Source organism: Cryptomeria japonica, chromosome 5 (genome assembly GCF_030272615.1).
Source record: "Cryptomeria japonica chromosome 5, Sugi_1.0, whole genome shotgun sequence".
Classification (NCBI taxonomy): Eukaryota; Viridiplantae; Streptophyta; class Pinopsida; order Cupressales; family Cupressaceae; genus Cryptomeria; species Cryptomeria japonica.
In genome coordinates, this window is record NC_081409.1 from 766,501,232 (window position 1) to 766,525,051 (window position 23,820).

The 23,820-nt window shown below is 36.1% G+C and overlaps 1 protein-coding gene across 1 annotated transcript in view; it reads right to left on the minus strand.

The window, feature by feature from the left end:
* The window catches only part of LOC131036495 (probable caffeine synthase MTL2), a 61,699-nt gene extending 38,084 nt beyond the window's left edge, over window positions 1-23,615 (minus strand). Inside the window, exons 1-2 of the mRNA XM_059220965.1 lie at window positions 23,514-23,615; window positions 23,112-23,423 (exon numbers count right to left, since the gene is read on the minus strand). Coding sequence (XP_059076948.1) covers window positions 23,112-23,423; window positions 23,514-23,615 — 414 coding nt within the window. The remainder of the gene's footprint in view (window positions 1-23,111; window positions 23,424-23,513) is intronic.
* Window positions 23,616-23,820: the final 205 nt, after the last annotated feature.

Here is a 23,820-nt window from a genome sequence, read left to right on the forward strand (position 1 = left end):
GAAGCAAGTGTCGTCTCCTTTCTTAGATATTCAGACATGAAGTCTTTGAGGTCCTAAGCTCATTTATTTACAACATTACCTTGTGACGACGCTTTACTTATGGTTGTGAAAAATCTAATATTCTACTTCAGCGCTGCAGTAATTGTCACATCCAAGTAGGTTTCATTACTTACAAGTCAAGGAAAGAAAATGAAAAGAAAAAGCCAAATATCCATCTAAAGGCAAAAAGAGCAATGATATATAACTGAAATATCATGCATACAAGTGTGGCAAAAAGCTTGACTAAGGGAGCATGCAAGTAACTCCATTAGGGCTATGAACGCCTACTGGAAATGGAGCAATATTTGAGAAATTATAGTCTCTAACCTCGTCGGAGCTCTTAAGGCTTGCTAGCAGCGAGGCTTTATTCGGGATGCTTTTGAAGTTAGAAAAATCATGTAGCTAGTCATATAGGATGCTAATGATCTTTAGTGAACACAAGAGTGGGAATTAACACATTTACATACACATGGGCAAAAGAAGATCAAAGTTTCAAGAACCAATGGAGAAGTTTTCCACATCTCCATTTGTAAATCCTAGTCACTAAGTGTGTTGAGATGAATGTTCTGAAGGGCCTTAGAGATCGATTGACTACTTATCTATGAAATGTTTTGCACCTCCATTTCAATTGGTGTATTACAAATGCAAAAATAAACATAGTCAACCTTGTTTGAATAAGAAATGCATCTTCATCATGCATTTTGCATTCACATAGGTCATGTCAAAAATTCATTTGTCTCCACATACATTCTACAGATCTTCATCTCATATAGGTCTACACAAAGGGGGCATAACTGAAAAAATCCTAAAAAGCAGATAAAGTACTAAAAAAACCCTAAAAATCATATAAAGTCCTGAAAAAATCCTAAAAAGAAGATAAAGTCTTGAAAAAATCCAAAAAATAATATAAAGTGCTGAAAAAATCCAAAAATCATATAACATCCTTCAAAAATATCCAAAAATAGTGGAAAACTCAAAATCCAAAAAAAAATTGAAAACAACAAAATCCAAAAACATTGAAAAATCTAAATGAATGAAAAACATTCAAATATGATCCTAAAAAAATCAACCAAAAACATTCAAATATGATCCTGAAGAAAAAAAATAATACCAAAAACATCTGCAAAACAATCCTTCATAATCCAAAAAAATTGGATAAAGTCCTGAAAAAATCATCTAACCAAAAACATTCAAATATCGATCCACATAAACCAAAAACATCGAAAAAGCTCTTGGAAAAGAACTAAAATCAATCAATCAGAAAAACTTGCAATAAAATGTTTTGTGAGAAACAAATACCCTAGTAGATATCCAGCAAACACTTCGCATGAAGTTAACAAAGGATACGACTATCCAGTCAAACATCTGCAATCAATTGATCAAACTGTCTTATCAATCGTATCATATCCATATCAACATGATCATTATCTTGTCTTAAACAGAAGAGGATACACTCGAAATCAGACCGGTCAGTCTTAAATGGGGTCTGCAACTTTTTGAGATCAAACATTACCAACCATCACATCAAGCAACTGAGAACGAAGGCACAAGGTCAGTATAGCTGCTCAATTTTGTCCGGGTGAGTCTTTATCTTTTTATCATTTGGCGACAGATATTGTTCCTATGCTACTCAAGGATGTCCACAAGTGATTAGAGGAGCTATGATGGGCATTATCTTTTTCTTTCTTTGTTGTTTGTGGTGTGAATCGATGAAATTCTAGGGAAATTGCTCTAGTGGGTGTCTGTGATAAGAGCCTTCACATCAAGGTGAAATTGCCACACATACCTCGACCCCTAACACAATTCCTAGAATGGAGGGTTCACTCCTTATCTGCTACGTGTTTGTTTCTTCAATGAGATATCTTTACATCTTGGTTCCTTATACCCTGATGTGCTAAGCTTCATTGTTCAATAATAAGGCTTAGTGATGAATATATATTGCGCAATAAATAATGACATAGGTTCATGATTAATTAGATTTCATTTTCATTTTCATCTCATCTGTTTATTGCTAGTTTTCTGATTCTTCTCTCATCGTCTCTTTCTTAATCATTTTCTATCATCTAACATTGTTCTATTTCATTCTAAGGTTCATTCTCTCATATTCTATCTCAATATTATCTTCATATCACCTATTTCTATCTCTAACCATTCTCCTATCTTTCATCTCAAATTCTTTTCTTTTTTTTGAGAGATCATTCATATCTTTAATGCACAAACAATCTCTCGAGGGGGCATTAATACCCTAAGTATCACAGGGGCATACTAGGGTAGGATTTTTTATTTTCTTTGAAACAAAGTCATTCCAACATTGTCACAAAGAGGGGCAAATGCAAACATCTAAAAATGTCTCATTGATCATGTATTAATTATTCCTCTAATTGATTAAATAATCTTTATTATTTAATTAAATTCTATTTCTAAATAATTAAATAGTTTATTTAAATTATTTAATTAGCTAATTAATTCTTCCATTTTGAAACCCCCAAATTCTAATTTCATTTAATTTCATATTCTTCTAATTTCTTCCAAATTCAATCACATGTGCATGATTTCAAAAATCAAATTGAAAATGAAAGTCAAGTTCTAAATATATTCAAATGCTAAATTGAATTAATAAATTCAATTATTTGAATAATATCTCATGCAAAGATTAAATTAATAATCTAAACCTAAATGCAAGCACATGGTAAATTAATTAATTAAATTAATTAATTAATTAAATCATTTATCTCTTCAACTTCTATTTCCATCTTTTAGTTAGCTTTTTCTAAATTAAGCTTTCTTTGTCATCCTCTTTATTTCCTGCAATCATTCTTTTTCTTGCTTCGGTCAGCTTTTTCTCAATCAGTTAACTCAATTGATCTATTCAATCTATTGAGTTCCACCCCTACAATCGGCAGTTCAACTATCAATTTTCATTTGAACTCACCCGAGTTCACACCTCTTGATCAATTGGTTCCACCTTTCAATCAATCTCATTCAATTTTCTATAAATTGAGCATCCAATCTCCATTTTCAACAATCACAAACTTTGAATCTTTGTGTCACTTGCAGGTTACCAATGCAACATCTAAGAGCCATCATACCACGAAGAGGAGAAGAGAAATGGAAGTTCTATGCAGTCGTAGAATAGGGAGTTTTTGATTTGATTTGATGATTTATAATTCCTATTTCTTAATTGTGTTATTTCATTGTATTGTTTGTTAAATTATGATTAGGATATGTGATTTCCCTTGTTTCTAATTGATTAATTTGTTAATAGAAGATGAATTTTACATCCCACACAAGGTGCACAACTTCATCCCACATTTCTATTTCAAGTTATAATCAATTATTTTCTACTTTTACACTTAGTCTCAAAATGCATAATTCAATAATCATTTTTCAAATTCTAAAAGAAGGGTTAGCTTGTCATGTTCCTTTTCAATTCATTTACTATTCAATCTATTTCCTAAGAGATTGGATCTAGTGAATTTCCCTCTTTGTTTAAATGTAATTGTGGGAAATGTATTTGGAGGGAAATCTGCAGTGAAACTTACATCTCTCCTTGGAGGAAGAAAAGCTTTCCTTTTGATCTCTTATTAATTCATTTTTCCCGCCATTGCAATAATTTTTAATAATAATAATTTTTTGTGAGAAAAGTAAATATTGATATCATAAAAAACAATGTCCTGATATAAATAAATTTTAAGACAAGTGAAATATATCTTTGAAGAGTATGTAGAATTTGTATCATTGTTGACAATAACAATAAAGGAAAACTGAGGAGGGGGGTTGAATCAGTTTTCACTAGATTAAACAATTTAAGCTCAATCTCAGATTTGATCAACAACATCAATAACAAAGATAAACACAATAATATCAACATACATAACACCAAGATTTTTTACCTGGAAAAATTAGTTAAGAGAAAAACCTCAGTGGGATCCTACCCACAATAAGATGATACTCCACAGTAGTATGTGAGAATATTACAATGGGTAATGCACATGCATTCAGGAACACTTCCTAGAGCTCACTGCTCAAAATATGATAACCCATAAGGCTCCAACCCTTAGGGAAGATTCACTACCTTATAATGAAATTCAGATTACAATCCAGTTAAGATGAACTAGAAGAATAGCATCTACTAATGCCTAATGATAGATCCAATTAAGCTCATTTGTATTCCTTGCAACAATCTCTGCTCAATACTCCACACTGATGGATGAATTTGTTTATTCATGCATACACCACTCTGATAATGCAGACACAACTCCCATGTCGAAATTACATGATTATAACACCTATTTATACAAATCATCAACCTTGACTCTAATGTAGGGCAAACCCTCAACACCTAATTACAAAACTATATCACATGATACATAAATCAACCACCAAACTAATATATTGACATAGATTACATATTGTGGACCTAGATCAACTCCTTGAACATTCAACAAAACCAAAATTCTTGCCAAGACCAACCACAACATGCTACACCATCGAAAATGCCATATAACACGTAGAAAATAAAGGGACCCATAAGATCTTCAAGAATGCACACAATCATCAATGTGAACCATCAAAACAAATAGGACACTATGAAGAAACACCAACAAGCACATTAGAACCATCCATAATAGCTACACCAATACCACGTATTTAAATCTTCATCGATCGACATGCTAACAGTCAACAACACCCAACAATAGTAACTCAGGAAAAATAGATAGCTTGTGGAGCACCAAATCATGATACACATGAACATCTCCAACACTCTTCCAAATCTACAAGAAAAGATATGATCATAGTGGAGCAGAATAGATCAATCATAAAAACATTGCATCATTGAACATTGAAAACTAACCTCCATACTAGAATCCACAAAACATCATGAAATCAATAAAGAATAAAGTCTCTAATTGATTCAGCATCCCAAGTAGATAAACCAACTAGATCAACTCACTACAAACACCGGATCATAAAAACAACTCTGTGCAACACCAAAACACAGGAATATGTTCACATCAATATCCAACAATTATATGAAGTTTAATAATCCCCAAATTAATACTTCATGAAATTAGTTGACATCAAAATTTGAAGATCAATTGGAGGGGTGTGGTTTTTGTGAGAGCTATATTAGTCTAGCTCACATGTGGTAAACATGTAAGTGAATAAAAATATTAAATACAAAAAAAATCTAAAGATATATTTGATTATTATTTGTGGTAAAGCTACAATAGAAGACTCAATTTAACATGTAAGAGAGGTCAACTAGTATAGCAACTGCTATTTAGCATGTAGGATTGCAATAAAACAACTATAAGTCTCAATTGAAAACAATCTATGCTACCTTGTCTTAAAATATGAACTAGGAATGGAAAGATTATAACACTAACAATAGCCCTTAAGAAAAGATTAGGTGGAACGAAAGTGTGTAGACACAACACAATAAAGTCTCTCATAGATGAACTCTTTGAATGTTTTTCTAGCTACTCCTAGTTGTCATGTTTAGCTAGAAAGAATATTTGCATGCTCTCAAAGAAGCATCATTGAAATCTCATGTAGCTAGGAAACATAGAACAAAAGAATTGATATCAAAGCAATAGATGGTTTGCATCAAAGAACCTTTGAATGCTTTATGTGAAGCATTTTTGAACTCTGAAAAGGAAATGCCAAGATTGTAGTCTTCTAGTCTACAAATCAAGATTCTACAAACAAAGGTTCTAACTCTAATAGTTGAAATTTATTATATGATTATGATTTAGTTGTATTTTTTGTTGTGTTTAATGGAGAGATTTTGGACATTGTTTATTAATAGGTCTTATTGTGCACTACTTTCTTAATGAGAAAGACAACAACAAGCTCTATTTATTTGGAGAGATGATCCTCTACATGAATATAAGCTCTTTTATAAATTCAAGCAAACAATTCTTCTATCAATCTCTCACATCCCAAATGAGCTTCTACAATATTTTCAAACACTACTCTATAATAGTTGCCAACAAGTCTTCCAAACATATCCTCATCATCTCTTTTCAAATGTGTCATAGAATGTTTATGAATTTTTCCCACAGTTCTAACAAACTCTACCACAAATGACCCTTCTCTCTTCACAATGCTTTCCACTTCTTTTGAATTTGGAGCAAAATAATGTATGTTAAATGATTCCCATTTATCTTTTTCAATAATACCTTGCAAATAATAAAATTCCATTTCATGAATATAATTAATATATAGTATAACTTAAAAATTCATTGTTTGATATAAATTTGTGCTTACAAACTCTATAAACTTAAACATCATGCATGTCCCCAGTCAAAATGTAATTTGTTATGTTGTTATTTTGAAAAGCACACATGTTCCATTTTAACTGCAAATATTGGTTGTATTTATCCTATTCCTCAATATGAAAACAATTTGACCTTGGGATTTGCTACCAAAAATAAATAAATAAATAACAACAAAAAATAAACTAGAAAATCACTTACGTAAAACTCATGTTGGGGCGTGGAAAAAGAATGAATTATAGAGAGAAAGGGAGAAACGAAGAAGAAAAGGAGAGAGAGTATGCATTGTATCAACCTCATTGACTACTTCTTCAAATGCACATTCTAAGTTGCGCATAGCATGTCCCACTTGTTGGCATATGTGCAGAGTGTGATGACATGATGATATTGTATGTTGTCATTGATGTCAATATGCTGAAGAGTGAACCGGTATATTGAAGTAAGCAAATTGCAAGGGAACCAATATGATGTTGTGAACCAGTATATGTGATGCAAGAGAACTGGTATGATGTTGTGAACCGGTATATGTGAAAAAGTAAAGCAATATATGTTGGAATGTGAATTGGTATATGGAATGTTTTGTATCAAGGTTTGATATGGTATGACTACCGGTTGGTAATCTTAGCTTTAGGGTTTCCGTTGAAGTGTTCTATGCCTATTTGATTCAACCGATAACACCGTGTGATGAGTTAGCATTGTAATGAAGAACAAATTCCATTGCAACATCAGCCTTGTGCATGTGAAGGATCTTGCATGAAGGAGATTGATCCTATCTACTGTGGGAATGTGCAAAGTCTCTATAAATGGTAGAAAACACATGATGGGTTATCAGCCTCCAAGAAGTGGTAAAGAAAGAATGATGGAGAACATCTTGAGATCTATTCAAGACTGTTGTAATCAATGCAATATGTTCAAGGATTAGGATTGATCCGACTGAATTGCTTAACCTAAATGTTTAGGGTTTAGGGTTTATGCTTCCGACCTATCTCTTTCCTATAAGGTTGATGTTTTTTTCATGTTGAGGTTGCTGGCAAATATTGTGTGTGTATCCAAGTGCAGAGATATGTTATTCTTGCCAGACTAGATAAGAGAATAGATACCTGCAGAGTGTGATTGCAGAAGGAAGGAACTAAAGTTGATCTGCATTGGCATTGAACTGTTTTTACCAGATCATTATAATACCTGTTGACCTCTAACCACTTCAAGAGTTGGAAAATCCCTTAACAGGGTAGCTTTAACCGACTTGTTGTAAGTCCTTTAACAGGGCGACTCAAAATTATTGAGTTCTTAAAATCCTCTAACAAGGTAACCTTTAACAGGGTTTAACCCTTAACCAGGTATTTTAGCCATCCCTTAACTAGGTGATCCCTAGCAGGATCGGTTCCTAATAGAACCTATTGTAGAGTCTTTAACCAGACTAGGCTCCTAATAGAGTGGACTTCAAAAGGGTTCAAAGAATAGTTTGTGGGTATTCATCCCCACCGTGGTTTTTTCCCAGTTGGGTTTCCACATGAAAAATATGTGTGTTATGTGTGATACTTTTCATGTGATGCTTTGTTTTTCTCTGTCAAGTGATAAAGCATGTTGAACCAGTAAGTCTTTACATTTATGTTGATGTGTTACTAGTGTATGCATATGGGTGAAGTGGAAATATGATGTTAGATTGTGTGGAAAGCCAAGAGTTATCAGTTTATGTCTTTCACATTCTTACTGTGTTAAACTGGTAGTAATCTGGTTTAGATCGGTGGTATTGCTTGCCAGTCAAGTGCAATGTTCTCTATCAAACCAGTTAAAGGAAAAGTGTTTTTCTCAGTATTGATTCACCCCTCCTCTCATTACCAGTTTGGTACTAGCTGTTCATCATTGATTCATCAATTGGTATCAAAGAATCTTCTAGGTTCTTTGTGTTGTAAGCTTAACCTCTTGAGGTAAAGATCCTACTCTAATGATGAAGAGAGAAGGTCCAATGTTCAATAGAGACAACTTTAAAATATGGAAGGATAGAATGAAGATATACATTAGAAGCATGGGTGCTCAACACTAGAACTATGTTGAGAATTATTATGTTATCCCTACCGGTACTCTCACCGATGATCAAAAGAGAGAGATTTAGGAGAATGGGAAAGTCATGGAAGCAATATTAGTAGCTTATCTGACATTGAGTTTATTGATGTTCAGGATAACGAGAATCCCAAAGAAGTATGAGATGCCCTTGAAAACATATATGACGACAATGAGCATGTGAAACAAGATAAGGACGAAAGCCTTAGGGGAAAGTTTGAAGACATGCAGATGGTTGAAGGAGAGACCATTCAACAATATGGAATAAGAATCAAAACTATTGTTGGAGATATCAAGAGTACAGGTGGTAAAATGGAAGATTTCAATATTGTTAGCAAAGTTTTGAGATCCTTATTACTAGTCTATGCAATAAGGGTTGCTGCTATTCAGGAGTTGAGGTCTGTAGACAAGACAAAGGTATTTGTGGACTCCATCATTGCAAAGTTAACAGCTTATGAGCTAAATAATTATGATGGCAATATTTAGAAGACTGAATTAGCCTTTAGAGCATCTGCTACACCATCTAGAAAAGACAAAGAAGCTAGTACTAGTGGTGAACCAAGACAAAGTAGAGAAATGGATGATGAGGAGATCCTGATGGAATTTGAAGCTCTTCTTACCAAGAGACTTCCCAAGGGAATTGGTAGATACAGAGGTAAGCTTCCTTTGAAATACTTTTCTTGTAACTAGATAGGACACATTGCTGTAAACTACCCTAATGGTGATAACAAGGACAAACTGAAGAAGTTCAAGAAGTTCAAAGGAGGAAACTGGAGAAACTGTTTTGTAGAAATTGATGAAGGTGACACTGATGAGGAATCAAAAGATGAAGAAAATGAAGATATTGTGTTTGTAGCTATCAAGGAAGATGTGTCAGAGATGAAGGCTCTTGTCTCCCACTTTGATAATTTCAATGAGTGGATTATTGTGAGTGGTTGTTCTCACCATATGACTGGTGACCGAAGTAAGTTTCTATCTCTGGAAGAGTATGATGGTGGTGTGGTTCATTTTGGTAATGATGCAACATGTATGGTAAAAGGCAGATGGTCCGTCTCTTTGAATGTAAAAGGCAGTGCTGACAATGTGTATTGGGTAGAAGGTCTCAGACACAACCTTTTGAGTGTTTCTCAACTGAATGATAATGGACTCACTCTAGAATTCAAAAATGGAGTGTGCAAAATCAAAAGAAAGAATGGTGAACTGATGGCTAGCGGTATGCAGACCAAAGGTAGCCTATTTCAGCTAACTACTAATGTGAGTACATGTCTAATGGCTAAGTTTGAGGATAGATGGATATGGCATAGGAGACTCCAACATGTAAACTTTGATAATATTATGAAGGCCAGTAAGATCAAGGCAGTTAGAGGATTTCTTGTGCTAAGCAAACTCGAGAATCCTTTGTGGAAAGAGTGTCAATTGGGGAAAATGTCTTGCTCAACCTTTGAAAGGTAAACCTTTCACTGCAAACAATTTACTTGATCATGTGGATACTGATTTGTGTGGTCCTATGAAAACTAGGAGTGTGCAGGGAGATAGGTATTTTATGATTCTTACTGATGATTTCTCAAGAATGATGTGGGTCACATTCTTGAAGGACAAATCTAAAGCTTTTGGAAAGTTCAAAGTCTTCAGAGCACTGGTTGAAAAAGAAAGTGGTAAGAGGATTAAGTTCTTAAGAATTGATCAAGGAGGAAAATTCAATTTCAGTGAATTCAACAAATATTGTGAAGAGAATGGCATCAAGAGGTAACTGTCTGCCCCCTAGACTCCACAACAGAATGGCCTAGTAGAAAGGAACAACCGGACTGTGGCTGAAGCAGCTAGAACTATGTTGATCCAAGGGAAGGTTGCTCACACCTTTTGGAGAGAAGCGGTGGGCACTAAAGTCTATACAATGAACCGGGTACTCATAAAAAAGGGTATGAATAAAACACATTATGAGTATTGGACTGGTAAGACACCAGTGGTAATCTACTTTAGAGTGTTTGGTAGCAAATTTTATATTAAGAGGAGTGAACACCAGAGCAAGTTTGACGCTAAATGTGATGAGGGAATATTTTGAGGATATTCCACAAAGAGAAAAGCTCTCAAATGTTTCAACAATAGGACTCAAAGAATTGTTGAAAGCATCAATGTTAGAGTTGTCGAAACCTCTAAGAAATTTGAGGAAACTAACAGTGAGCAAGTAGGAGATGAACTGGTAGTAACCTTCTAGGAATCAGTTGCAAAATAGCCTAGCACCAGTAATAGTGTTCCTACACTAGTAGATGCTAATGCTAATGAAGATGAGGATGAAGAAGATAAGCAAGAGGAAACAACCAAGATCATTCCTAGTTATGTAAAGCTGAATCATGATCCAAAGCAGATCATATGAGACAAGGATGTAGGAATTCTTACAAGAAGAAAGGTTAGAGAAAACTCTTGTATGATCTCTGAATTGGAGCCTAAAACATTTAGAGAGGCACATAAAGATGAAGACTGGATCAAGGCAATGGAATAAGAACTTGACTACATAGAAAAGAATGGTACATGGTCTTTCGTACCTAGACTGGAGCATAAAAAAGTTATTGGCACCAAATGGGTTTTCAGAAATAAGCTGAATGAAGATAGCTCAGTGGTTAGAAAACAAAGCTAGACTGGTGTGTAAATGATATGCCCAAGAAGAAGGAGAAGACTATGGAGAAACCTTTGCTCCACTAGCCAGATTGGAAGGAGTTGTATGCTTCTTGCATATGCAACATTCAAGGGATTCAATGTATATCAAATGGATGTAAATTCTACATTCCTAAATGGAATACTAGAAGAGGAGGTGTATATAGAGCAACCAGATGGGTTTTCCTTATCAGAAGACAGTGACATGGTGTGTAGGCTACATAAGGCCTTGTATGGACTAAAGCAAACACCTAGAGTATAGTATGAATGCTTGCACTCCCATCTTGTGAAGATTGGATTTGAGAGAAAAAGTGAGGATAGTAATATCTACTTGAAGTCAAAAGGAGATTAGATTCTCATCTGTGAGGTATTTGTTGATGGCATAATCTTTGGAGGAGATGATAAGATGAGTCATGATTTTGTAGATGAGATGAAAAAGGAGTTTGAGATGTCACTTATAGGAGAGATTAAGTTCTTCATTAGACTACAAATTCAACAAATGAAAGATGGAATCTTTATCACTCAGTCCAAATATGTCAAAGAGGTGTTGAAGACCTTTGGCATGGAAGACAACAAACCAGTTGGTACACTGATGGTGACCGGTTGTAAATTATCAAAAGAGGATGACTCAAGGTTGGTAAATGAGAAGGAATACTGATCAATGACTAGTAAATTGCACTATGTAGTACATAGCAGACTGGACATTGTACATGCAGCGGGAATTACTGCATAGTTCCAGAAAAGCCCAAGAGAATCCCACTTGGTAGTAGTCAAGCAGATTATGAGATATATGAAGGGAACTATTGACTATGGATTATGGTATCCATACAGTAATGATTTCAACCTGAAAGTGTTTACAGATGCTGACTGGACTGGTAATGTGGACGACCAGAAGAGCACAACCAGTGGTGCATTCTTTCTTGGTGGTAGACTAGTTTCATGTATGAGTAAGAAGAAGAGCTATATCTCTCAGTCTACAATAGAAGTGGAGTATGTTGCAACATTTATGAATTGCACCCAGACAATCTAGATGAAGCATGTATTAAATGGCTTCAAAGTTCCTATATCTAAACTAGTAATTAGTATATTTTGTGACAACAGAAGTGTGATTAACATCTCCAAGAATCTAGTTTTACATTCTAGAACCAAGCACTTTGAGCTTAAGTATCATTTCTTAAGGGAAAAGGTTCAACAGAAAGAAGTTGTACTGGGACATGTTTCCATTAAGGATCAGTTAGCAGACATATTCACCAAGCCTCTATCGAAGGCTACCTTTACCTATTTGAGAGGTGAATTAGGGGTGTTGCCCCTTCAAGAGGTGAACTAAAGGTGTGTGCTCCACATTAGTCAGGACTTACATTGATATATCTTGTTTAGGATTGGTGTCATGAAGGATGCTACACCTTAGGGGGAGCAGCATAGTTGAACATAGATGTTTATGCCTTCACTTTGGCATTGTTGTCAAAGGGGGAGAAGACGTGAAGTGGAGAAGATATCTACAGTGTTGGGGGAGAAGATGTGAAGCGGAGAGATATCTTTGTATATTTCCATCAATGCCAAAGGGGGAGATTATTGGCATATGTGCAGAGTTTGATGACATGATAATATTATATGTTGTCATTGATATCAATATGCTGAAGAGTGAACCGGTATATTGAAGTAAGCAACTTGCAAGAGAACCGATATGATGTTGTGAACCAGTATATGTGATGCAAGAGAACTGGTATGATGTTGTGAACCAGTATATGTGAAAAAGTAAAGTAGTATATGTTGGAATGTGAACTAGTATATGGAATGTTTTGTATTAAGGATTCATATTGTATGACTACCAGTTGGTAGTCTTAGCTTCAGGGTTTTTGGTTGAAGTGTTCTATTCCTGGGTGATTAAACTGATGACATCATATGATGAGTTAGCATTGTAATGAAGAATAGATTGTGTTGCCACATCAGCCTTGTACGCGTGAAGGATCTTCCATTAAGGAGATTGATCCTATCTACCTTGGGAATGTGCAAAGTCTCTGTAAATGGTAGAGAATGCATGATGGGTTATCAGCCTCCAAGAAGCGGTGAACAATGAGTGATGGAGATTGTCTTAAGATCTGTTCAAGACTGTTGTAATCAATGGAATATGTTGAACGGTTAGGATTGAACCGACTGAATTGCTTAACCTAAATTTTTAGGGTTTAGGGTTTATGCTACTGACCTATCTATTTCCTATAAGGTCGATGTTGTTTTTCATGTTGAGGTTGTTGGCAAATGTTGTGTGTGTATCCAAGTGCAGAGATACGTGACTCTTGCTAGACCATATAAGAGAATAGATACCTGCAGAGTGTGACTGCAAAAGGAAGGAACTAAAGCGGATCTGTATTGGCATTGAAGTCTTATTACTAGATCATTGTAATACCTGTTGACCTCTAACCACTTTAACAGTTGGAAAATCCCTTAATAGGGTAGCTTTAATCGGCTTGCTATAAATCCTTTAATAGGGTGACTCAAAATCATTGAGTTCTTAAAATCCTCTAACAAGGTAACCTTTAACAGGGTTTAACCCTTAACCGGGTATTTTAGCCATCCCTTTACTGGGTAATCCCTAGCAAGATCAGTTCCTAACAGAACCTATTGTAAAGTCTTTAACTAGACTAGGCTCCTAACAAAGTGGACTTCAAAAGGGTTCAAATAACAACTTGTGGGTATTCATCCCCGTCGTGGTTTTTTCCTAGTTGGGTTTCCACGTGAAAAATATGTGTGTTATGTGTGATGATTTTCATGTGATTCTTTGCTACTCTATGTCAAGTAGTAAAGCATGTTGAACCAGTAAGTCTTTACATTTTTGTTGATGTGTTACTAGTGTATGCATATGGGTGAAGTGGAAATATGATGTTAGATTATGTGGAAAGCCAAGAGTTACCGGTTTATGTCTTTCACATTCTTACTATGTTAAACCTATAGTAATCTGGTTTAGATTGATTCTATTGCTTGCCAGTCAAGTGTAGTGTTCTTAGGAAAACTGGTTAAAGGAAAAGTGTTTTTCTCAGTACTGATTTACCACCCCCGCTCTCAGTACCGGTTTGGTACTAATTGTTCATCATTGATTCATCACCAGTAAGCCTTGCTCCTCCATTATTTGGGTGTCTACATTACGACCAATCATAGATATAAACATGTATCCCCCATCAACTATCTCCTCTACCCAGGCCTTTTAAATCATTCTCAAGTCTATATCAAACTAGTGTAGATATGCACTCCTCACAATCGCCTAAAATGTGAGCACGATGAGAGATTCTCTATTGAACACTCTCTAGCACCTGTAATTACATCTTATCATGAGACCACTACATCATACTCATATATGGAAAAGTTATGGTATATTACTCACTCGTGAAAGCCAATGGGGACTGTTAGAAGAATGACAAAATTGCAGGCTATTCCTTGGGACTAAATGTCTAAAATGTGATCCACACAAAGCAACTTCAACATAAGACCTTCCTCCTAATGGGTTGTTATCACCATCATTATCTTTGTAGACACCTAGAAGTTGCACAATGAATTAAGTGAATTTTATTCATCTAACTAATTTTAATTCTTCCTATCAATTAATATCCCTATTCTTCTAATTATCTATTAATTAAATTAAGATTTAATTAATATACCCTTTGTTGGCATATGATGAAGTGGTGATAATGTATGTTGTCATTGACATCAATAAGTGCTCAAGCAGGTGAACTAGTATGAACTGGTATGAAGATTGGAAGTGGTTATGGTCAATAGGAATGGAGTGGACCAGTGTCGGCATTCACTAAGTGTGAATATTGGTTGGTAGTCTCATCTCTAGGGTTTTTGGTTTTGATTGTGCGGTGCAACCAATTATGTTTTGTGACTAGCTAGCTAAGGAATAAGGATAAGGATTGAGATTCCCCATCATCTATGTGCATGTGAAGGATTTCTTTGTGGCTCTTGTGCATGAAGATTGAATGCATTAAATGCCTACCTCAGGAATGAGGGTTTTTCTTAGTGGTGTGTGAAGAATGCATGATGGGTTATTGACTTTCGGATGCGGTGAAAATTGGATGATGCAGAATGTCTTGAGATCTCTTTTAGATTATTTCATTCTATGAAATGTGTTTAGATGGTTAGGATTGGACTGCTTGTAAGTGTAGACTTGAAATATTTAGGGTTTAGGGTTTATGCTACCAGCCTATTTGTTATTTATAAGGTCAATGAGTTTTGTTATTGTGTTGGTTGGCAAAAGTTGTATTTGTGTCCACATGTTGGAGATTTGATACTTGTCAAACTAGAGTGAGGAATCTGCAAAGTGTGAATGCAGAAGAGAGGAACTAAAAAGGATATGCCTTAGCAAGAAGTGTTGTTATCAGATCGGTGTTTACCTGTTGTCTTCTAACCATTTCAACAGAAGGTAAATCCCTTGATCGGGTAGCTTTAACAAGCTTTGTTGTAAATCCTCTAACTAGGTGGCTCAAAGTTATTGAGTTATTTAAATCCTCTAGCGAGGTAACTCCCAATAGGGTTTCAACCTTTAACAGGGTATATAGCCATCCCTTAACTGGGTGATCCCTAACAGGATCGGTTCCTAACAAGACCTTATTGTAAAGTGTTTAACCTGGGAGCCTAATAGAGCGGTCTTCAAAAGAGTTCACAAATAGCTTGTGGGTATTCGTTCCCACTGTAGTTTTTCCTATTTGGGTTTCCATGTGAAAAATCTGTGTGTTATGGGTTCTGAGTTTTTCATGTGATGATTGTGTGGTTTTGATTAAGTTATATAGGCATGCATTGTTAAATTGTTGTGGTATCATTGGTACAACTCATGCATGATAATATCAGTGAAGTAGTTATCAAGGTTTGATATCTATTGTATATTGTCTGAAGTATTTTTTTTTAACTGGTATTGCTATGGTTAAGTTTAGTGGTGAAGACAATCAGTCAGCTATTTTTTGATATGACAAAGTGTTGAAGCAATTTTTTTGTGTGTACTAATTCACCCTCCCCCCTCTCAGTATTAGTTAGGACCTTAGTATTTCATCATTATTCGTCAATTGGTATTAGAGCACATCTAGTTCCTTAGTGATATAAGCTTAACCACTTGAGGCAAAAGATCATGTTTTAATGATGAAAAGGGAAGGTCCTAAGTTCAATAGGGACAACTTTAAAATATGGAAGGACAAGATGAAGATATATTTCAAGAGTTTGGGTGCACAACACTAGAGCTATGTTGAGAATGCCTATGTAATCCCCATTGACATTATAACTGATGATCAAAAAAGAGAGATACCAGAAAATGGCCAAGTCATGGAAGCCCTTATTAGCAGCTTATCTGATGCAGAGTTCATTGATGTACAAGATAAGGACAATGCAAAAGAAGTATGGGACAAACTGGAATCCATTTATGGTAGTGATGAACATGTCAAGCAGGGTAAGGAAGAAAGCCTTAGAAGAAAGTTTGAAGATATGAGGATGGTTGAAGGAGAGACCATTTAGCAGTATGGTATAAGAATCAAGATAGTGTTTGGAGAGATCAAGAGCACTGGTGAAACAATTGATGATGCCACTATTGTCAGTAAAGTTCTAAGATCACTTTTACTGGTCTATGCAATTAGGGTTGCCGCTATTCAGGAGCTAAGGTCTATCGACAAAACCAAGGTATCTTTAGACTCTATTATTGCAAAGTTGACTGCATATGAATTGAATATCTATGATGGTAGTGTTCAGAAGACTGAGTTAGCCTTTAGAGCGTATGCTTCCTCTACACCGACCAGGAAAGGAAAAGAGCTTAGTATCGGTTATGAAACCAGGCCAAGCAGAGATATGGATGAGGAGGAGATTCTGATGGAGTTTAAAGCTCTTCTTGCCAAGAGACTTCCAAAAGGCATCAGAAAATATAGAGGTAAGCTTCCTCTGAAGTGTTTTTCCTGCAATAAGATAGGACATATAGTTGTTAAATCTCCTAACAATGATAATACGGATAAACTGGAGAGGTTCAGAGAGTATAAATGAGTAGGTAGGAGAAATTGTCTTGTTGCAGTGGATGAAGGTGTTACCAATGAGGAATCTGAGGATGAAGAGAATGAGAACATAGTGTTTGTAGTTGTCAAGGAAGAGTTGTCTAACTAGAAAGCCCTTGTCTCACATATTGACAACTCTAATGAGTGGATCATTGATAGTGGGTGTTCTCACCACATGACCAGTGACCAAAGAAAGTTTTTATCTCTTGAAGAATATGATGGTAGTGTTGTCTGGTCTGGCAACGATGCACCTTGCATGGTGAAAGGAAAAGGATCCATCTCACTAAATGGAAATAGCAATATGGATGATGTCTACTAGGTGGAAGGCCTTAAGCATAATATTTTGAGTGTTGCTTAACTGAACAACAAAGGACTCATACTGGAATTCAAAGGTAGAGTTTGTAGAATAATTGGAAAGAATGGTTAACTTATTGCAACTGGTAAGCAGACCAGAAGAAACCTGTTTCAGCTGAATGCCAAGAGTAGTTAGTCCCTGATGGAAAAATTTAATGATAGTTGGATATGGCATAGGAGACTTTGTCATATAAATTTTGACAATATTGTAAAGGCTAGTAAGATCAAGGAAGTAAGAGGATTTCCTTTGCTGAACAAACCAAAGAATTCCTTATGTAGAGAATGCCAACTTGGGAAGATGTCTTCCTCAACATTCAAAGGTAAGTCTTTTTCCACAGAGAACTTACTTGATCTAATGCACACCAATCTGTGTGGGTTGATGAAAACTAGAAGCATTTAGGGATATTGGTACTTCATGATTCTTACCGATGATTGCTCAAGAACAATGTGGGTCACATTCTTGAAAGACAAATCTAAGGCATTTGGAAAGTTCAAAGCCTTAAGGGCATTGGTGGAGAAGGAGAGCAGTAGAAGGATAAAATGCCTAAGAACTGATCAGGGCGGTGAATTCACTTCTGATGAACTCAATAAGTACTATGAGGAGAATGAGATTAAGAGGCAATTGTCTACCCCAAGGACACCACAACAAAATGACATAGCAGAAAGAAACAACATGAGTGTAGTTGAGGTGGCCAGAACTATGTTGATCCAAGGAAATGTTGCTCACACATTTTGGAGAGAAGCGGTGAGCACTGCAGTCTATACCATGAACTAGGTACTCATTAAGAAAGGTCAAGACAAAACCCCCTATGAGTACTGGAATAGGAGAACTCCCAATGTGAGTTATTCAAAGTGTTTGGGAGTAAATGCTACATCAGGAGAGGTGAGCACCTGAGTAAGATTGATGCTAAGTGTGATGAAGGAATATTCTAGGATATTCCACTAAAAGAAAAGCTCTCAAGTGCTACAACAATAGGACTTAGAATATTTCTGAATGTATCAATGTCAGGGTTGATGAATCCCCTAAGAAGCCTAAGGAAACTGGCAGTGAGGAAATGAAAGGTGAACCCGGTTTAGCCTTCTGAGAACCGATTAAGAAAGAAACAAGTGACAAGCACGGGAAAGACCTCAGTGTTTCTATACTGGTAGAAGCTTCAGTGGGAGAAGAACAAGATGAAGTGGAAAAAGAAGAGGAAAAGCAAGTCAAACCTGTTGCAATCATTCCTAGGTATGTAAGAGTACATCGTGATCTGAAGAAGATTCATAGGAGACAAGGATATAGGAATACTTACAAGGAGAAAGGTGAAAGAAATTTTTTGCATGATTTTAGAATTTGAGCCTAAGACCACTAGAGAGGCACTTATCGATGAGGACTAGATAAAGGCAAAGGAAGAGGAGTTGGACTAGATAGAGAAGAATGCAACATGTTCCTTGGTACCCAAACCAGAACACAAGAATGTCATAGGTACCAAATGGGTATTTAGGAATAAGCTAAATGAGGAAGGCACAGTGGTAACGGACAAGGAAAGACTTGTATGCAAGGGATATGCTCAGGAAGAAGGAGAAGACTATAGAGAAACCTTTTCCCAATTGGCTAGAATAGAAGGTGTATGAATGCTACTTGAATTTGCAACATTCAAGGGATTTAAGGTATGCCAGATGGATGTGAAGTTTGTCTTCTTCAATGGAATCCTAGAGGAAGAAGTGTATATTGAGAAACCAAATGGGTTTGCTTTGTCAGAAGATAGTGGCATGGTGTACAGATTACACAAGGCCCTGTATGGATTGAAACAGGCACCAAGGGCATGGTATGAATGGTTACACTCTTATCTTATGAAGATAGGGTTTCTGAGATCAAGTGAGGACAACAACATCTACCTAAAATCTAAAGGTGGTCAGATTCTGATATGTGAAGTATTTGTAGATGATATAATCTTTGGTGGAGATGATGATATGAGTCATGCATTTGCAGATGAAATGAAAAAGGAGTTTGAGATGTCTCTGATTGGAGAGATAAAGTTTTTCACAAGCCTACAAATTCAGCAAATGAAAGAGGGTATCTTCATTACCCAATCCAAGTATATCAAAGAGGAATTGATGACCTTTGGCATGGAGGAGATCAAACTAGTTGGAACATCGATGGTGATCGGCTGCAAACTAACAAAGGAGGATGATACAACATTGGTGGATGAGAAGGAGTACCGATCAATGATTAGTAAGTTGCACTAAGTAGTGCATAACAGTCTGGATATTGCTCATTTAATGGGCATAGTGGTCTATTTTCAGAAGAGTCCAAGAGAATCCCACTTGGTAGTTGTAAAAAGGATTCTTAGATACCTAAAAGGGACACTTGATTATGGATTGTGGTATCCATACAATGGTGAATTTCATCTCAAAGTGTTTACTAATGTAGGTTGGGAAGGAAATGTGGATGACTAGAAGACCACAACCGGTGGAGAGTTCTTCCTTGGTGCAAGACTAGTCTCATTGACGAGCAACAAGCAGAGCTGTATTTCCCAGTCTACAGCTGAAGTGGAGTATCTAGCAGCATTTATGAACTGCACTTAGGCAATCTGGATGAAGCATGTACTTAATGGCTTCAAAGTGATTATATCTGAACCAGTGGGTATATTCTCTCATAATACTAGTGCAATAAACATTTCAAAAAATCCGGTATTGCATGCTAAGACCAAGAACATTGAGCTTAAGTATCATTTATTGAGAGAAAAGGTTCAGAATATAGAGGTTGTGTTAGAACATGTTTCCTGTAAGGAGCAGCTAGCAAACATACTCACTAAGCCCTTACCGAAGACTACATTAACCTATTTGAGAGGTTCATTAGTGGTTATGCCCCTTCATGAAGTAAATTAAAGATGTGTGCTCCACATCAGTCAAGTACCAGTTTGTCAGATTTTAGAGGATTGATGTGTTGAAGGATGCTACTCCTTAGGGGGAGCAACATAGTGGAGACCAGAAGCTTGTGCCTCCACTTTGGCATTGTTGTCAAAGGGGGAGAAGATATATGTTTGAAGGTCAATATGCAAAGGGGAGATGAAATAAGTGATTGAGAAAAGTGCACACTGACCAGTTTAGGTGGTGGTGGTGATATTTTAAGTTGAACAGGTATATGTTATTGAGAATGATGCTGATACTAAGCAATAATACTGAGTATTGCCATCAATGCCAAAGGAGGAGATTGTTGGCATATGATGAAGCAGTGATAATGTATGTTGTCATTGATGTCAATAAGTGCTCAAGCAGGTGAACTGGTATGAACCGATATGAAGATTGGAAGTAGTTAAGGTCAATAGGAATTGAGTGGACCGGTGTCAAGTTTCATTAAGTGTGACTATCGGTTGGTAGTCTCAGCTCTAGGGTTTCCGGTTTTCCTTGTGTGGTGCAATCGATGATGTTTTGTGACTAGCTAGCTAAGGAATAAGAATCAAGATCGAGATGCCATGTCAACTGTGTGCACATGAAGGATTTCTTTGTTGCTCTTGCACATGAAGATTGAATATATTAAATGCCTACCTCAGGAATGAGCATTTTTCTTAGCTGTGTGCGAAGAACGTGTGATGGGTTATTGACTTTCAAATGCGATAAAGATTAGATGATGTAGAATGTCCTGAGATATGTTTTAGATCGTTTCATTCTATTAATGTTTTTGGAAGATCAGGATTGGACCGCTTGTAAATGTAAAATTGAAATATTTAGGGTTTAGGGTTCATGCTACCAACCTAGTTGTTGTCTATAAGGTTGATGAGTTTTGTTATTGTGTTGGCTGGCAAAAGTTGTGTTTGTGTCCGCGTGTTGGATATTTTGATACTTTTTGAACCAAAGTGAGGAATCTGTAGAGATGTGATTGCAGAAAAGAGGAACTAAAAAGGATTTGCCTTAGAAAGAACTATTGTTATCAGATCAGTGTTTTACCTGTTGTCTTCTAAGCATTTCAACAGAAGGTAAATCCCTTGACTGGGTAGCTTTAACAGACTTTGTTGCAAATCCTCTAACTAGGTGGCTCAAGGTTATTGAGTTATTTAAATCCTCTAGCGAGGTAGCTCCTAACAGGGTTTCAACCTTTAATAGGGTATATAGCCATCCCTTAACCGGGTGATCCCTAACAGGATCCATTCCTAATAGGACCTTATTGTAAAGTCTTTAACCGGACTAGGCTCCTAACAAAGTGGACTTCAAAAGAGTTCACAAACAGTTTGTGGGTATTCATTCCCACCGTAGCTTTTCCCGTTTGGGTTTCCACGTGAAAAATCTGTGTGTTATGGGTTGTCAGTTTTTCATGTGATGACTGTGTGGTTTTGATTAAGTTAGATAGGCATGCATTGTTAAATGGTTGTGGTATCATTGGTACAACTCATGCATGATTATATTAGTGAAGTATTTATCAAAGTTTGAGATCTATTGTATATTGTCTGAAGTATTTTTGTTTAACCGGTATTGCTATGGTTAAGTTCAGTGGTGAAGACAACCGGTCAGCTATGTTTTGATATGACAAAGTGTTGAAGCAGTTTTTTTTGTGTCTACTGATTCATCCCCCCACTCTCAGTACCGATTATGACCTTAGTAGTTCATCATTATTCATCACCCTTCTTCTATCTAAGCCATTTAATTCCCTTCTAGCCCATTTAATTAAAATCCCCCTTCTAGCCCATTTAATTAAATTTATATTTAATTAAATCTCCCCACTTGTAAAATCCTACCAATGCATGTTGCAACCACGATTGAAATAAATTAATTTTATTTTAATTAAATTCTATTTTCCCCACCCACTTGCAAAATCCTACATCTCTCACTTGTCTCCTAAACCCCTTCTAGATTCTTCTAATCACTTCTAATTTAGCCTAATCCATCTCCTAATTATTGTCACATTCCTAAGGAAATAAAAGTCACTTCACAAAGCCTCCAAAGTCTTTGAAATTCATTAAAGGCTTTATGTCTTCAACAAGTTAACCCTCAAAGTCTTCCTAACCATTAATGGTTAACTCAACCTTCTTGCATGATTAGAGACTTTCTTTGTAACTCAACTCCTATCTAACCCAAGGGTCTTAGCAAACATTCATGGCTTTAACCTTGGTTATCTCTTTAACCATTGCACAAGAGTTTATCCCTTGGGTAAAAACATTATCCAATGGATAACCCTAACTTAACCTTAACCCTTACTTCCAAGGTAACCTTCATGTCTTCTTAAGCATTTAATGCTTCTTTCATCTCCTCTCAAGAAACCTCTTGTTGACGATTATCACTGTTTCATTGGTGAGAATTGCAAACATGGATTGATTAAATTTCAATCCTAGCTATTGTTGAGATGATTCAATCTCAACCCTCCATTGCCCTATTTTCCCTATAAATAGAGCCCATTCTTTCTTCAAAAAAATCCAAGTCTTTGTGCATCAAACTTATATTCTCATAACATTAAGCATATTATCTCTCTTTGATAGAATAGCATTTTAGATCATTTTGTTAGCATTACAATCTTAGATATATCATGTTAATCTCATATCATGTTAGCTTCATGTTAGTATCATTTTCATACTAGTTTAAGCTTCATATCAATACATTGAATCTTGAAGATCCTTGGAGATAGAGGAACATGGATCAAGTTTAAAGAGTTTAGATTCATTCAGTTTTGTTTGGATTTCCAACCTCTAATGCAATGTTTGATGTGTGTGTTTGAATTGTTTTCTCCTCTTACAGGTTGATACCACATTCGAGGCTTACAATCTCCATCGGCACAGCCTTGTCTATGGGGAGGCAACATTCGAAACAGTGAATTGAAATCATTGGAAGGAAGGTCGATGAAATACACCTCAAATTTTGGCATCTCCTGTTCGTCAAGCGAGCGTTGCACAACAATGACAATGGTATCTGCTACCATCAGAGTATTTTTCCCAATACCACAACCGAAATCTGCTATCCGAAATATGCCTCCCACATTAGACATCAATCTCACATTCTCATAAATGCTACGCTCAAGAATTGGCTTCACAGCTTGAACCGTATTTAACTGTACCAGGAAATTTTCCAAATCTAATTTTCATAATTTTTTTTCATATAAAAATTAAAGAGGTTAAAAAAAGAATGAGTTGTTATGTACCTGCATTGAAGATCTTTTGGCATAGATAGAATCTCCATCTCCACCCTTCATGGCAACCACATTCTCCAGGGCCGGTTTCGATTGAGATTGAATCACCTCCATTAAGACGCCTGAATCTTGAGCTTTTACCTGAACGAGCTCAATCAAATGAGGGGCAATCTGTGCTTTCTAGGGTAATATGCTTTTACTTTTTTTTAGGCTTTGTGTGTCTCGTCAATTGTAATATTCCTCTATTTATAATCTTGTTTTGACATCATCTCGAACGCCATTTTGATGATTCCAGGCCTCACCTTAGAGTGGAATAGTT